This window comes from Artemia franciscana, chromosome 13 (assembly GCF_032884065.1).
Source record: "Artemia franciscana chromosome 13, ASM3288406v1, whole genome shotgun sequence".
Classification (NCBI taxonomy): Eukaryota; Metazoa; Arthropoda; class Branchiopoda; order Anostraca; family Artemiidae; genus Artemia; species Artemia franciscana.
The window spans coordinates 4,132,819-4,150,731 of NC_088875.1; the positions used below are offsets into that span (position 1 = coordinate 4,132,819).

A 17,913-nucleotide genomic window follows, 5' to 3' on the forward strand; every position below is an offset into this window, starting at 1 on the left:
ACTCCTTCTATACGAAGTACCCGGGTCTAAAAACTACACAAAAAAACAAACAAAAACAAAAAACTAAAAAAAAAATAAATAATCTTACATTGTGTCCACATCGCTCTTTACTTAGATTAAATAAAAAAAACAAGTTTTTTCAACTGAAAGTAAGGAGTGACATCAAAACTTAAAACGCACAGAAATTACTTCGTATATGAAAGAGGCTGCTTCCTCATAAACGCCCCGCTCTTTACGCTAAAGTTTGACTCTTTCTCTCAATTCTTCTTTCTAAAACAGTAAAAAACTTTAGCGTAAAGAGCGGGGCGTTTATGAGGAAGCAGCCTCTTTCATATACGAAGTAATTTCTGTGCGTTTTAAGTTTTGATGTCACTCCTTACTTTCAGTTGAAAAAACTTGTTTTTTTTATTTAATTTCTGAACGTTTTTGAATCAATGCATGTTTCGATTTTGGCTCTCCGCAGAGGAATAATCAAAACGAAATTTGCATATTTTTTTTTTTTGGCTCAATGGCTTTCTCATAACTTTGATCGAATGATTTTGAGAAAAAAAGAGCGGGGGACGAAGCCTAGTTGCCCCCCGATTTTTTGGTTAATTAAAAAGGCAACTAAAACTTTTAATTTTTTACGAATATTTTTATTGGTAAAAGATTTACGTAACTTATAAATTAGCTTACGTAAAGAACTTTTGTATTCTCATGTTTTTATTACATATATGAGGGGATTCGCCCCATCATCAGTACCTCGCTCTTTACACTAAAGCTTAAATTTTATCCCAATTCATTAAGAATGACCCCCTGAATCACAAAAGCCGTAGAATAAGTAGTTGAAATTACTGGAAATACTTTAGCGTAAAGAGCGAGGTATTAAAAGGAGGTGAGCCCCTCATATGGGTAATAATTTCTGTTTGTTTTAAGTTTTATTGCTGTTCCTTACTTCCAGCTGAAAAAGCTTTTTCACTTTTATTTTTTAATTGTTTTTTTTTTAAATAATGCTAGTAAATCCTGCTCTCCCTTCATGGAAATTTTCTTCTCCCATTACAAATTCTCGAAGGAAAGTTCCCCCAGCATATCCCCCTCTTCTCAACCCCTCCCCCAAACCAAAAAAATCCTCCTGAAAACGCCTGTATACTTCCCAATAACCATTACTATATGTAAGCACAGGTCAAAGTTTGTAACTTGTTGCCCCTCCCACGGGGACTGTGGGGGAGTAAGTCGTCCCCAAAGACATAGTTATAAGGTTTTTCGACTACGCTGAATAAAATGGCTATCTCAGAATTTTGATCCGTTGACTTTGGGAAAATAATTAGCGTGGGAGGGGGCCTAGGTGCCCTCCAATTTTTTGGTCACTTAAAAAGGGCACTAGAACTTTTCATTTCCGTTAGAATGAGCCCTCTTGCAACATTCTAGGACAACTGGGTCGATACGATCACCCCTGGGAAAAAAAAAAAAAAAAAAAAAAAAAACAAAACAAATAAACACGCATCCGTGATCTGCCTTCTGGCAAAAAATGCAAAATTCCACATTTTTGTAGATAGGAGCTCGAAACTTCTACAGTAGGGTTCTCTGATACGCTGAATCTGATGGTGTGATTTTCGTTAAGATTCTATGACTTTTAGGGGGCGTTTCCCCCTATTTTCTAAAATAACGCAAATTTTCTCAGGCTCGTAACTTTTGATGGGTAAGACTAAACTTGATGAAACTTATATATTTAAAACGAGCATTAAAATGCGATTCTTTTGATGTAGCTAGTGGTATCAAAATTCCATTTTTTAGAGTTTTGGTTACTATTGAGCCGGGTCGCTCCTTACTACAGTTCGTTACCACGAACTGTTTGACAGCGCTATTGCGATGCTTATGACTTTTGAACTGTTTTTGAAGAAATGGCTACCTCAGAATTTCTGTCAGATGCATTTCGGAGAAATACAAAGCGCCGGGGGGGACTACCCTCCGATCCCTTTCAATCTGAAAAACAGCAATAGAACTTCTGATCACAAATTCAAAGAGCCCACTCAAAAATTTATGCGACCACTTTTTCTATAAAATCTTATATTACTCCAGGGCACAAGTTACAAACGGGGGGGGGGGGGTGTTGTCATCCTTAAGGACATGGTTTCCAAACCTTTCAGCTACGTTTAGCAAAAAAGCTATTGTGCTATTGCACTGCTTATGACAATATTAAAGAGACTCCCAGAAGTTAATATAATGATATCAATATCATCAGTATAATATGCTATATAATTATATCAACTAGTGCAATTCTTGATTCAAGCCATCTGACTCTTTTGCTAAGGCAGCACTAGAGCGCCATCTCTGATAGTAAGATGTGCAAAAAACCTGGTGGGTCCCACTTCCTAAGGCTATAGTGAAAGGAAGTTTAAGACGCTAAGGCCACGTTTTAAGGATTACAGATGGTAGATCGCCCAAAAATTCAGATTGCCCATCAGTCTGGTCGTCAGATCTAGTTGTCCAAATAATCTTCCTTCCTTTATTTTCAACGAAGATCCAAAAGCATGTATTTAAAATATGGGGGATATTAAAAGAAAAATACAAAAAAATATTTCTTCCATAACATAAAAGGAGATAATCCACCTCCTTAATTGTCCCTTCTGCCATAAATGGGCTTTTTAGAGCATTATAATTTAAAGGAAATTCGAATCTTATTAAAAAAAAGTAACGAACGATGTTTTGAATAGCATAAGCCAAAGCCAATTTCTGTGCTAATTTTCCCTTGAATATCCGATTTAATTAGCAGCAGTAGTAGCAGTGGCCCTGACAGTTTCTAAGATATTGCAGATGTGCCTCTTTGACAACTTGGATGCCAACATTGTCTTTTGATTTAACTCAGCGTAACCACCAACATTCCCTGAAATTTCACCTAAAGTCTTTCTACTCTAGAACTGGCCCCCAAAGCACAATTTTTGGATATTATATGGCACTTTCGATGAGGTTATCGCGTCGAAATTATAAAAACAACGTAGGTATGAAAAATTAGTTTTCGAATGAGTCCTTAACCGGCGCTCCATGATGCCCTAGCGCCCCACTGACGGCAGAGAAAAAAAAGACAAGAAGAACAAAAAGAAACACTGTTTATGCAAAAAGTAATTATTCTTGCTGTTCAAGGCAAGGGGCTATAATGCCCCTTTATTTTCAACGAAGACCCAAAAGCATGGATTAAAAATATAGGGGATATTAAAAAAAAAAAATACAAACGAATATTTCTTCCATAACATAAAAGGATATAATCCACCTCCTTAATTGTCCCTTCTGCCATAAATGGGCTTTTTAGAGCATTTTAATTTAAAGGAAATTCAAATCTTATTAAAAAAAGTAACGAACGATGTTTTGAATACATTGAGGTGGAAGGGGTGTTTACACTGGCTTGTTGGCCTCTGGTGGCTTGTTGCTGCACCGAGTTATTAGTTGTAGCTGCGTAAACAAGAAAAAAAAAAGATATCTAGACAAATTAAAAACGTGTCCTTGTGTCAGACCTATTTTTATTAATTTGAATAGTTTTGCTTCATTTTTTTTTTTGATAAGGCCAAAACCATAATGTATTTTTGCCAAAATGACGCTATATAGGTTTTTATTTACATGGATGTACATGACTATAAAAGTCACCCACTTTTGCCACTAGATGACGAGATACATTTAGAAAGTGTGATCTCTTAATTTACTTTTCCTTTGCACTAGGCCGATTTCTGGAATATCTTCCAATAGTTCTTTGAAAAGAACTCAAACTGTTTTATGCTAAAAAAAAAAATGGTAAAAATTTGTGTCCTGCAAGGGCTGTTGTTGGTAACAGTTAAGAACACAAGGAGCTATATTTGAAAAGGGCATAATATAGTTCTTTTTTTCAAAAATAAAAACCCAAAATTGTTGAATCCCATGTGTAATATAACAAATTATACAAACACATGAAATAATACAAACAAAGAAATCTCAAGATTTGAGATACCGAGACATTTATCAAACAAGATTTGAGAGGCAATGGATTATAGCTTCCCCCCCCCCTTACCTGAGTACAAGCTTGGCTGGTACCAAAATCCTTCTTAATAGAAAAACCTAAATCCTAAATTATTACCCTAAAACTAGTCAGGGTGATATTATTGCCCTAACTAGTAAGTGTCAATTCAAAATATATGTGCTACCTGTTTAATTAGATTATTCATCAAAACGCTTGGGATGTCAGTAGTAAACACTCTTATCTCGATTCTTATGCAAGTCGATGATCAAAAATAAAATTAGTCTCGAAATTGTTTGTTACGAGATAAGAACATAATGAACAGGATATTTTTATCTTTCCTAATATTTTTAATCAAGGAAACATACTCAAATGAACCATTTCAGTCTCAGTACTGTCCTAAGGATAAATCACTAACTCATCCTTGCAGCTGTGGACAGTTCACCAGCTACCCATTACCAAGTTTATTTTGTAATTCAACAGAGCTAACAGTCAGGAAATTGAGAAAAGTATTAGATTCCGTAACTGAGATTGATAGCTTCAATCATCTCCAGATATTAAATGGAGATCTTAAAGCATTACCTAGGAATATTGACGGGGATAAAGATTTTCTTGCTATTATGATAGGTAACTCTAATGTGACTACATTTGATGTAAGGGCGTTTGAAGGATCTTTTCATACATTAGAAACGCTAATTATTAAAGAAAACAGAAATTTGGACTCTTTTGATTTTAGCCAACTATATAACTATGAAAAATTAGTAGCTTTGTATATGCACGACAATGGAATAAAAGAAGTCAGAGGCTTTCCAATTATGAATCATATTAACACACTTTTGCTCCAAAGGAATGAAATATCTTACATTGAACCTTTTGCAAGAAATGAAAAATTGAGATATATTTCTTTTGCTGAGAATAAGATAAAAGAAATACCAAGAAATGCTTTTATGGAATTACCAATGGTAGCTGAAGTTGATTTGAAATATAATCAACTGGATGTGATTAAAGAAGGGACTTTACATTTCAACTCGAAAGATATGGTTTCCATTGTACTGACCGGTTGTGGGATAGAAAAAATTGAGAAAGATGCTATATCAGGTAAGTCAATTTGTTTTGTTAAAGAAAACAAATCTTAACAAACTATAGGATCCTACTGTCTTATTTGAATTTATGTGATATCATAGGCAGCTCAATAGCGCTGCCTATGTAAAGAGCGATATGGGTGCAATGTATTGTTTTTTTCCGCTATAAACGAGGGCACTTCGTATCGAAGGAGTTGTCACTGTACAACTAAATCCCCTCTCACACCCACCATTTCCCCAAACACATCCAATCAAAATTTCGAGATAGCCACTTTGTTTAGCGTAGTTGGAAGGTCTAGAAATTATGTATTTGAGGATGACGACCCCCCAACAGCCCTCAGAGCAGGGGTAGTAAGTTATGCTCTAGGGGCATATAAGATTTATATAGAGCGGGTGATCGTATAAACTTCGGAGAGGGCTCATTGGATTGCTAATCAGATGTTTTAGTGCCGTTTTTGAAATTCAGAGTGATGGGAGGGTGGACACCCTCCACACCTCGTATTTTCCCGAAATGTATCTGATAGAAATTTACAGATAGACATTTGTTGTCCGAGAAACTTCCGAAAGGGCTAATTCGATTAGAAATTGAAAGGGCTAGTGCCCTTTTTAGTAGTCGAAAGTTATTGAAGGGCAACTAACCCCCTCCTACTCTCGCCATTTCCTGAACATATTCGATCTGTGTTGGACTCAGGCGGCTTGGTACTGCAGTGAGTTATTAGTAGTAATAGTAGTAGCCCCCCTCACACACCCACCATTTCCCTAAGCACATCCAATCAAAATTTTGAGATATCCATTTTGTTCAACGTAGTTAAAAAGGTTCAGAAATTATGTCTTTGAGGACCATAACTCCCCGACCACCCTCAGGGCTAGGGTTGTAAGTAATGCCCTGGGGGCACATAAGGCTCTTATAGAAAGGATGATCGTATAAACTTCAGAGGGGCTCGCTAAATTGGTAATCAGAAGTTCTAGTACCCTTTTTAAGATTCAAAGTGATCGGAAGGCCGACACCCCTCCCAACACCTCGTATTTCCCAAAATCCATCTGATAAAAATTTTGAGAAGGCCATTTATTGCCGCAAAAACTTCAAAAAGGCACATTCGATTTGAAACTGACGGGGATAGTTCCCCCTTTAATAGTCAAAAGTAATTGGAGGGGAACTACCCCCCCCCCCCCCAACACGCGTACCATTCCCCAAAACACATTTCCTCATAATTTTGAAATAGCCATTTTTTTCAGTGTAGTTAAAAGGTCCGGAAATTATGTATTAGAGGATGACAGCCTCCCGCCACCCTCAGGACAAGTTTTGTAAGCTTTGTCCTGGGGGGTATATAAGGTTTTTAAAGAAGGGATGGTCGTATGAACTTCGGAAGGGGTCATTGGATTGAGGAAAGACTAAAATAACGCGGATATTTCGCCTGTATCCAAACTAGGCATCCTCAGCACAAGACAAAAAGAAAAAAAACACTAAACTAAAAACAAATGAAACCAACATCAATAATAATAAATACAATTGTCGCTACTGATTCACATAGGGAAAAGAAGCTATTAGCCTAGAGTTACTTCAATGAGAACATCAAAGCAACTGAGGAAAAATTATGAAAATTGAAACTTAGTTAACTATTCTGTTACGAAATAATCCTCTTGCAAGCAAATATTGAATTCGGTCTAGTAATCTTTTAACCTGTTTCTTATGTTTTAGGAATAAATCCCCACACAATAGTTGACTTCACTGACAACCATATCGAAGTCTTGTACGAAGATGTGTTCAACCCGTTAATACAAACAATGTGGAAAAATATGGGTCTCATCAAACTTCATGGTATGGATAACGACATTTTCTAAAATCTGTGCAACTCTGCAAAATTTAAAGGCTAAAAATAAATCTTACTTTGTACCTACCTCAAATTATTGGGCTTAGAAGACGTAGATATATTCTTTCCTAGAGTAGAGAGGAAATCCTCGCTAGAGAGTCAAGTAAGTATGCATGGACTGGGGGTTAAATAGCTCTCCCCAAGAGGATTCTTGTGTAGCAAAAACGAGTCCTAAATCATGCATAAATAAGTGTGTTCTACTAATTGTAAACAGCCTGATTTATTTTGTGACAAAAGCAATGGTAAATTTGACAAGAGACATTTTTTTTGTGCTGAGTTGACCAGGCTAGTAGGTGGTTTTGTGTAAAATGAGGAGTTATGCAGGATTGAGTTCTATCCCGATTTTAATAGATAATTTGATAGAATTTGTCTAAAAAAGCACAGGAAAGGCAATGGGAGAGCACGAAATAAAATGGCGAAGAACAACTTTCTTGGACTTAGATATTGCTGGTGATAAGGGTATACTAGATGAAAGTATGATCAAAATAAATTAACTTTTAGTGGTTTTGCGGGTCCAGGATGCTAGAATAGGTTTGAAAGTTAATGTTAAGAAGATTAAGACGCTAGGCTAGAAATAAGTGAAGATGAAAAGGTGATGCTGGGTGACGAAAAGATCGATCAAGTAGACAGCTTCATTTACCTTGGTAGTAATATTTGTAAAGAGAGCGGGTATAGCAAAGATGTTAAAAGTAAAATAGCCATGGCACAGGGTGTTTTCTTACAGTTGAAATTTTTTTGGAAGAATAGGAATATAAGTATGCGAACCAAGATTAGAACATTGGAAGCTACAGTGATGACAGTGTATGAATATAGTTCTGAAGCATGGGCACTCATAAAATCGGGTTAAGATCTGCTAGATGTTTTTCAGAGAAATTGTCTACGGATTGTTTTGGGTATCCGACTACTGACCGTAATTCAAACAACAGGCTGTATGAAATGTGTGGTTCAATCCCACTTTCTAAGGCTACAATAGGAAGAAGGTTGAAGTGGCTAAGGGATGCTCTGCGAGTGAAGGACGACAGATTGCCAAAAATTGTCCTTTTTGGCCAACCGTCTATGAAAAACAGCTTGAAATATTTGCCCCTATTTTATATAATTGTTTATTTCGTTTTGCTTTTGATTCTACTGCCATCCTAATTGCCACACATAACGCAAGTAAAAAAAAAACTGTTTAATAATGATAAAAAGAACATGGTTGAGATAAAACTACCGCATTAAAAAATGTATTATAAGACGAAGAAAAGCTCAAGCCAAGGGCTGTGACTGCGACCCATTGACAAGGTGGCGACCTTTAGCACGACAGTGCTATCTTAGCACGATGTCAGCGCTATTAGAGTAAATTTTTCGACTATAGCACCGAAAATCGCTGTATAGCACGCAAATTTGGGCAATTCTAGTACTTTAGGAACTGAACGTTATGCCCACGGGTAACGTAATTTTTATGCATAATAAGTGTATTTTGTGTTGAAAATGTGTTTAAATCGCCACAAAAAGAACTTTTAAAAACGCAACAACAAGTTGGAGTCAAATTTCGCGAGAGGGGGGAATTCAAACCAGGAATTTCCATGCTCCTCTGGATACGGACCTGTTAAAAAAAACTGATAGTTCAATCGAAGTTGAAATTATCAGGGCTTTTAGTTTTGTAATCGAAATGCATACAGGGATACACCCAGGGAGGAGGTCTCGCTCCCTCCTAAATCTCGAGTTTCCCTAAATTTCTGGTCATTTTTATTCAAACTATTAAGAAAAGGTTTTTTGTCACTGTTTTTGTTACCCCGTGTCAAGTGTACTTATGCTTTATGATTATTGTAATTTATTATTTGCAAGGTCAACCCGTAATTACAGGATTTCTTAAATAAGTTATTTGTGATGAATTAACCATTAAACTCTGTATCTACATAGTTTTTGTGTTTACCGAGATTAAGACTGTGTACTCTTTTCTGCGGTTAATGAACACCCATGAAACAGTTCAGTGCATAAAATTTTATTTCTTAATGCACGCTCCATATTCAGATATAAAAGAGTCTATCTTTTTTTGCTTGATTTTCAAAGGGTGAAATATCTAAATATAATAAATATGAAAATCAAAAATTTTACGAAAGAAAAAATCAGAACTTCTGTTTCTAAATCAGGATTTACGGTGTGACTTTCTAAAACTTATGAAAGATTTAGAAGTTTCATTTAGGTTATTAAAGAGATAATACAAAGTTTTATCAGGATTTTTTAAACCCAAGGAAAGTTTTGAGCTGCTATATCTTACTACTTTAGAGCGAAACACCGCTGATCACGAGAAAAAAAAATGTGATAGACTGTGAATAATACCACAGTCATCAAAGTGACTGACGCCAGACAAAGTGATCGCCCAGACGATAGCTGCCGGTGGGTCCGTAAAATGTTTATTCAGTTTGCTTAAAACTCACCAAAACATCAATTAGATGTACAACTCTAAGAAGCAAGTCTATATACACTCCTGGTATTACATTTATTTTACAGGAAACCCATTGAAATGCTCATGCAGCACATTTGGTTGGCTATCAAAAGATGAAGAATATCTAGTACATCTTCCGGGTGCCGTTTGTCAGGATGGTATTAAGCTGACAGAGTTCTTAAAGGATTCTTGCAAAGATATTAAGATAGAGCTTTAAATTTTTTTATATTAGCTAGTTCTAAAAATCCATTGCTTTTTTCTTTAAATAAAACATTCACTGTTTGAGCTTACTTGTTCTAACCTTTAGTATCATGTTGCTAGTTTATTTTGAAAAATATTCCTTTTTAGAAAAAAGATATTACGAGCAACTTTTGGTTGATAACTAGTTGGAAAGACAGTATTCTAGCAACCAAAATTTAAAAAAAAAGAAGAGGATAACCACGAAGTTGGGATGTACGATGATTTAAAATGAATAGAAAAAATTAGGAATGTCCTATTGTCAATCACCCACATGAAGTAAATTGAACCGAGATGCAAAAGAACCTTACTAGTATCCATTAACCTTTAGACCTTTGGACCCTATCGACAAATAATCCAAACTGATTTTTCTTTTAATCTTTGTTTACGGAGACCCTTGGTGATGCATTGAAAAGTAGATTTAATTTGTTTTTTTGCCCAGTTTTTTTTTTTTTTATTAATTTTGTAGCCTTCATCTTTCAGCTCAATGACGTTCCAATGAATTAACAGCAGATATAACAGCGACTCTGTCTAGAAAGGTAAATGAACTCTGTGCTAAGTTTGATAACTTTGTAGCTTCTGATCGCCGTTCAACTCCCATCAGTGATTGGGAAGTTCCTTCTCCTCGCTCCCAGACTACAAAGCCAATCAATAATAATATAATTTAATATTATAACATATATATATATATATATATATATATATATATATATATATATATATAATATAATAATAGGGTCCAAGCCAGACTTGGACCCTATCGATAAATAAACCAAATTGATTTTTCTGTGTAAATGGCAACAATTTTTTTTTTTTTTAATGACTTTTATTTCTGTCGATTTCTAATCTCTGTTGAGGGAGACCCTTGGTAATACATTGAAAAGTAGATTTAATTTGTCTTTTTGTCCAGTTTTTCTTATTAACTTTGTAGCCTTCGTATTTCAGCTCAATGACGTTCCAATGAATTAACAGCAGATATAACAGCGACTCTGTCTAGAAAGGTAAATGAACTCTGTGCTAAGTTTGATAACTTTGTAGCTTCTAATCGCCGTTCAACTCCCATCAGTGATTGGAAAGTTCCTTCCCCTCACTCCCAAACTACGAAGCCTTCTTATGCGGTTATCCTGAAAAACCCTCCTAAGGTATTGCAGGACGCTCCATTCCATGAAACTTTTCTTGATAGAATCTATGGTAGCTATGTGTCTAGTATTCTTGAACAAAAGCCCCGCAAGAAAGATTGGAAAGTAGCGGTTAACGATCAGCATGGTGCAGACTCACTTGTTGATGCTATGAAAAATGATAAACCTGTCGACGCCTCTGTGAAATGCCCTTGATTCGTACGGCGCGTCCACCCCCGAGACTACCGAAGAAGGGGTCCATAACATACTGTCTAGTAGTCTCCAGTGTAGGAGCATCCCAGTCATTCGAGTTACAGTTTGAGTCAAAGGAGAGCTAATTGAGCGTAATTCAGTCCCCTCCCTGCTTTGTTTATGATAGATTGTCATTGTCGGAGTACAAGCTCCTCCCTATACGTTGCTAAGAACACCAGTTTTCGGCCATGCAGCCAAATTGTGCAAAAACCCTGTGAAATGCTCCAGATGTGCTGGAGCTCAAATGAGTGCCAAAACTGTCCCTTGCCAGAATACTATGAAGGTCTCCAAATCACCCATGCTACAGTTTTAAATGTCATGAAGCACAGAAGCTATTACCAAAATAAACTCTTCCCCCTTTCCACTTAGTATATTGAAACCTTAATGGTTGTGCTGTTGAAAAAATGCCACCATTAGAAAGTCTTATGTGTTGCAGTGATATCTTTTACCATCAAGAGCACTTTCTATTACCGAAATCGCTTAGGCTTCTGAATATTCAGGAAAGAAAAGTTTTTGGCTCTCCCACAATCCACTTTGGCAGGAGACAACCTTCCGGCAGAGTGGCAGTTCTTGTAAGCATTATATAGCCTCCCGTATAGGAGCAACCCAGTTATTAAAGTTACAGTTTGAGTCAAAGGAGAGCTAATTGAGCGTAATTCAGTCCCCTCCCTGCTTTGTTTTTGACAGATTGTCATTGTCAGGGTAAAAGTTCCACCCTATGCGTTCCTATGAACACCAGTCTTTGGCGCTGCAGCCAAGTCGTACAAAAACCCTCTGAAATGCACCAGATGTGCTGGAGCTCAAATGAGTACCAAAGCTGCCCCTTGACAGTATACTATGACGGGGTCTAAATCACCCATGCTACAGTTTTAAATGTCATGAAGCACAGAAACTATTGCCAAAATAAACTGTTCCCCTCTCCATGCAGTATGTTGAAACCTTAATGGTAGTGATGTTGAAAAAATACCACCAATAGAAAGTCTTATACGTTGCACTGATATCTTTTCAAACAGTTCGTGGTAACGAATTGTAGTAAGGAGCGACCCGGCTCAATAGTAACCAAAACTCTAAAAAATTGAATTTTGATATCAATAGCTACATAAAAAGAATCGCATTTTAATGCTGATTTTAAATATATAAGTTTCTTCAAGTTTAGTCTTACTCATCAAAAGTTACGAGCCTGAGAAAATTTGCCTTATTTAGGAAAATAGGGGGAAATACCCCCTAAAAGTCGCAGGATCTTAACGAAAATGACACCATCAGATTCAGCGTATCAGAGAACCCTACTGTAGAAGTTTCAAGCTCCTACCTACAAAAATGTGGAATTTTGTTTTTTTTGCCAGAAGACAAATCACGGGTGCGTGTTTATTTGTTGTTTTTTTTTTTTTTCAGGGGTCATCGTATCGACCAAGTGGTCCAAGAATGTCGCAAGAGGGCTCATTCTAACGGAAATGAAAAGTTCTAGTGCCCTTTTTAAGTGACCAAAAAAATTGGAGGGCATCTAGGCCCCCTCCCACGCTCATTTTTTTCCCAAAGTCAACGGATCAAAATTTTGAGATAGCCATTTTGTTCAACATAGTCGAAAACCATAATAAATATGTCTTTGGGGATGACTTACTCCCCCGCAATTCCTGAGGGAGGGGCTGCAAGTTACAAACTTTGACCAGTGTTTACATATAGTAATGGTTATTGGGAAGTGTACAGACGTTTTCAGGGGGATTTTATTTTGTTTGGGGATGGGGCTGAGGAGAGGGGGCTATGTTGGAGGATCTTTCCTTGGAGGAATCTGTCATGGGGGAAGAAAAATTCAATGACAAGGGCGCAGGATTCTCTAGCATTACTATAAGAAAACAATGAAAAATAAACATGAAAACGTTTTTTCAAATGAAAGGAAGAAGTAGCATTGAAACTTAAAACGAACAGAGATTATTACGCATATGAGGGGTTCTAAAAACACTTTAGCATAAAGAGCGAGGTTTTTAGGAGGAGATAAATACCTTGCTCTTTATGCTAAAGTATTTTTAGTAATTTCAACTATTTATTCTACGGCCTTTCTGATTCAGGGGTCATTCTTAAAGAATTTGGACAAAACTTACGATTTAGTGTAAAGAGCGAGGTATTAACGAGGGTACAAACCCCCTCGTACACATCATAAAAATATAAGGTTATGAAAGTTTGTTGCGTAAGTTAATTCTTAAGTTACGTATATTTTTTACTAATAAAACGTTCGTTAAAAATTAAAAGTTCTAGTTGCCTTTTTAAGTAACCGAAAAATTGGAGGGCAACTAGGCCTCCTTCTCCACCCCTTATTTCTCAAAATCGTCTGATCAAAACTAAGAGAAAGCCATTTCGCCAAAAAAAGAATTAATATACAAATTTCATTTTAATAATTTATGTGCGGAGAGCCAAAACCAAACATGCATTAATTCAAAAACGTTCAGAATTTAAATAAAAAAAACTAATTTTTTTAGCTGAAAGTAAGGAGCGACATTAAAACTTAAAACGAACAGAAATTACTCCGTATATGAAATGGGTTGTCCCTTCCGCAATCCCTCGCTCTTTACGCTAAATTTTGACTCTTTGCCACAATTCTACTTTTTAAAACAATTAAAAGCTTTAGCGTAAAGAGCGAGGGATTGCGGAGGGGACAACCCATTTCATATACGGAGTAATTTCTGTTCGTTTTAAGTTTTAATGTCGCTCCTTACTTTCAGCTAAAAAAATTATTTTTTTTTTATTTAATACCTTCAAGAACACTTTCTATCACCGAAATCACTTAGGCTTCTGAATATTCAGGAAAGTAAAGTTTTTGGCTCCCCCGCATTCCACTCTGGCAGGAGACAACCTTCCTGTGGAGTGGCAGTTCTTGTAAGCATTAGACTAAATCTAGGCCTATAAAAGATTACGGACTTTTTCGTTTCAGCAAAAATAGATACTCTAGTTGTCATTTCAGTTTATATACCAACTGATTACAGAGATAGCGATTCCAAAGAGAAACTTGTTACCGCTTATTTGAAACTTTCTAATATTGTCGCTGGTTGTGTTTCGAGAGGTCTAGGCTGGGTTCTGATGGGTGTTTAACTCTGATCTATCTAACTCTGATTCTCTTAGATCCCAGACATTTCTAGCCAGTTGCAGTGACCTACATGTTATACCAAACGATTCACCTCTCACAAATATTTCTAATGCAGGCTTGACTTCCAAATTCTGATTTTATTTTTTTCATCAGTGATATTAATCCAAAAGGGCTATATTGTGTTGATTACGGTGTCTGAGCATCTGATCATTTCTCTGTTTTTAACAGAATTGAATTAAATGGTATTCTCTCTAAGCCTCCACCCAAAAAATGGACTATCAAGACTACTTGGAAGGATATCGATGAGTGTACTTATCGATCAGTCTTATATGATAGTTTTGAGAGGATCAAAGTTCCCTATCATTTTCTCATTCGGAAATCAGCCTTACCGGAGAGTGAAAAACAAATTCTGCTGAACATTTATTGTGCAGAAATAACTCATGCACTGCGTTGTGCTGAATTTTCGGCATTCCCTTCTCGTAAGGTCTGAGTTGGCAATGAAATTCCAAAACGGTGTGAAAATAGCGCACTATCTGAAGCTTGTAATAAGCGTAAATTCTGTTATAATCTTTGGAGTAAGTGTGGCCGGCCTAAAAATCGGCAGTCAACTATATATAACTGTTTACTAAGCGCAAATTCAGCAACTTGCTTCAAAAATATATAGTCTCATATAGTAGAGAAGTTTAGCCAGTCAGCTGGTAATGACCTTAGTGCTGCGTGGAAATTTCAAAAATTTTAAGGTGCAGAAAGAAATGCTATGGTTACTTATGACCAACCCTGTGATTCTGATTGGGTTCTCACGATCACATTTCGTATTTGAGTTCTCACCGCCTGATTAAAATTTAGAACTTTAATATGATCAAGAGTTGGGTGTATCCCAAAACTTGCTAGCGCTTTCGCCTTTAAGGATTATTTTTACAAATAGTGATAAAAAGCGCATTAGATCCCTCTCCTTTCAGTATGTGAAGTATATTTTGGGTTTACTGCACTGGACATGAAATGCAAGAATTTCAGCCAAGTATAATTTGTGTGAACCTTTAAAGAGTTTGACTCTTTCTCTTAACTCTACTTCTTAAAAAAGTAAAAAACTTTGGCGTAAAAAGCGGGGCGTTGATGAGGAGCAGCCCCTTTCATATACGAATTAATTTCTGTTCGTTTTAAGTTTTAATGTCGCTCCTTACTTTCAGTTAAAAAACAACTTTTTTTTGTTTAATTTCTGAACGTTTTTGAATTAATGCATGTTCTGATTTTGGCTCTCCGCATATGAATAATTACAACGAAATTTGCATATTTATTTTATTGGCTAAATGGCTTTCTCTTAATTTTGATCGAATGATTTGAGAAAAAAGAAGCGGGGGAGGAGGCCTAGTCACACTCTAATGTTTTGGTTACTTAAAAAGGCAACTAGGACTTTTAATTTTTATGAACGTTTTGATTAGTAAAAGATATACATAGCTTACAAATTAGCTTACATAACGAACTTCTGTATTCGCATGTTTTTATTACGTATATGAGGGGATTCACCCCTTTGTCAGTACCTCTCTATCTACGCTAAAGCATAATTTTGTCCCAATTCCTTAAGAATAACCCCTGTATCACAAAGGCCGTAGAATAAATAGTTGAAACTATTAAAAATACTTTAGCGTAAAGAGCGAGGTATTAGGAGGAGGTGAACCCCTCATGTGCGTTCGTTTTAAGTGTTAATGCTACTCCTTACTTTCAGTTGAAAAACTTTTTCATATTTATTTTTCCATTGTTTTTTTTTTTTAATGATGTAAGAAAATCCTGCGCTCTCTTCATGGAAATTTTCTCCCCCCATGACCAATTCCTCTATGGAAAGTTCCCCGAACATATCCCTCTCTTCTCAACTACTCCCCCAACCAAAACATCCCCCTGAAAACGTCTGTACACTTCCCAATAACCATTACTATATGTAAGCACTGGTCTAAATTTTTAACTTGTAGCCCCTCCCACGGGGACTTTGGGGGAGTAAGTCGTCCCCAAAGACATAGTTATAAGGTTTTTCAACCATGCTGAAAAAACGGCTATCCCAGAAATTTGATCCGGTGACTTTGGGGAAATAATTAGCGTAGGAGGGGGCCTAGGTGCTCTCCAATTTTTTGGTCACTTATAAAAGGGCATTAGGACTTTTCATTTCCGTTAGAATGAGCCCTCTTGCAACATTCTAGGACTACTGGGTCAATATGATCATCCCTGGAAAAAAAAAACAAACAAATAAACACGCATCTGTGATCTGCCTTCTGACAAAAAACACAAAATTCCGCATTTTCAAACAGTTCTTGGTAACGAACTGTAGTAAGGAGCGACCCGGCTCAATAGTAAACGAAACTCTAAAAAACGGAATTTTGATGCTAAAAGATACATCAAAAGAATCGAATTTTTATGCTGATTTTAAATATATAAGTTTCATAAAATTTAGTCTTTGTCATTATTTTGTCAAAATTTGCCTTATTTTGGAAAATAGGGGGAAACATCCCCTAAAAGTCATAGAATCTTAACGAAAATCAAACCATCGCATTCGGCGTATCAGAGAACCCTATAGCAAAAGTTTAAAGCTCCTATCTAGAAAAATGTGGAATTTCGTATTTTTTGCCAGAAAGGCAGATCACGGATGCGTGTTTATTTATTTTTTTTTTCTTTTCCCTAGGGGTCATCGTATCGATCAAGTGGTCCTAGAATGTCGCAAAAGGGCTCATTGTAACGGAAATGAAAAGTTCTAGTGCCCTTTTTAAGTGACCAAAAAATTGGAGGGCACCTAGGCCCCCTCCCACGCTCATTTTTCCCAAAGTCAACGGATTAAAACTTTGAGATAGTCATTTTGTTCCGCATAGTCGAAAACCATAATAACTATGTCTTTGGGAATGACTTACTCCCCCACAATCCCTGGGGGGCTGTAAGTTACAGACTTTGACCAGTGTTTACATATAGTAATGGTTATTGGGAAGTGTACAGACGTTTTCAGGGGGATTTTTCTGGTTTAGGGGGCGGGTTTGAGGGTAGGGGGCTATGTGGGAGGATCTTTCCTTGGAGTAATATGTCATGGGGGAAGAAAAATTCAATGAAAAGGGCGCACCATTTTCTAGCATTACTATAAAAAAAAATGCAAAAATAAACATGAAAACGTTTTTTCAATTGAAAGTAAGGAGTAGCATTGAAACTTAAAACTAACAGAGATTATTACGCATATGAGGGGTTCTAAAAATACTTTAGCATAAAGAGCGAGGTATTTAGGAGGAGATAAATACCTCGTTCTTTATGCTATAGCATTTTTGGTAATTTCAACTATTTATTCTACGGCCTTTCTGATTCAGGGGTCATTCTTAAAGAATTGGGACAAAACTTACGATTTAGTGTAAAGAGCGAGGTATTAACGAGGGTACAACCCCCTCGCATACATAATAAAAATATAAGAATATAAAAGTTTGTTACGTAAGTTAATTCTTAAGTTGCGTATATGTTTTACTAATAAAAACGTTCGCTAAAAATTAAAAGTTCTAGTTGCTTTTTTAAGTAACCGAAAAATTGGAGGGCAACTAGGCCTCCTTCCCCACCCCTTATTTCTCAAAATCGTCTGACCAAAACTAAGAGAAAGCCATTTAGTCAAAAAAAAGAATTAATATACAAATTTCATTTTAATAATTTATGTGTGGAGAGTCAAAATCAAACATGCATTAATCAAAAACGTTCAGAATTTAAATAAAAAAAAAAAAACTAGTTTTTTTTACCTGAAAGTAAGGAGCGACATTAAAACTTAAAACGAACAGAAATTACTCCGTATATGAAATGGGTTGTCCCCTCCGCAATCCCTCGCTCTTTACGCTAAAGTTTGACTCTTTGCCACAATTCTACTTTTTAAAACAATTAAAA

The 17,913-nt window shown here is 36.3% G+C and overlaps 1 protein-coding gene across 1 annotated transcript; it reads left to right on the plus strand.

Moving 5' to 3' along the window:
• Nucleotides 1-4,231: 4,231 nt before the first annotated feature.
• Nucleotides 4,232-9,627, plus strand: LOC136034410 (carboxypeptidase N subunit 2-like). Its single transcript, XM_065715576.1, has 3 exons — nucleotides 4,232-5,059; nucleotides 6,743-6,862; nucleotides 9,408-9,627. The coding sequence occupies exons 1-3, from the start codon at nucleotides 4,279-4,281 to the stop codon at nucleotides 9,557-9,559; spliced, it is 1,053 nt and encodes a 350-aa protein (XP_065571648.1). The 5' UTR covers nucleotides 4,232-4,278; the 3' UTR covers nucleotides 9,560-9,627.
• Nucleotides 9,628-17,913: the final 8,286 nt, after the last annotated feature.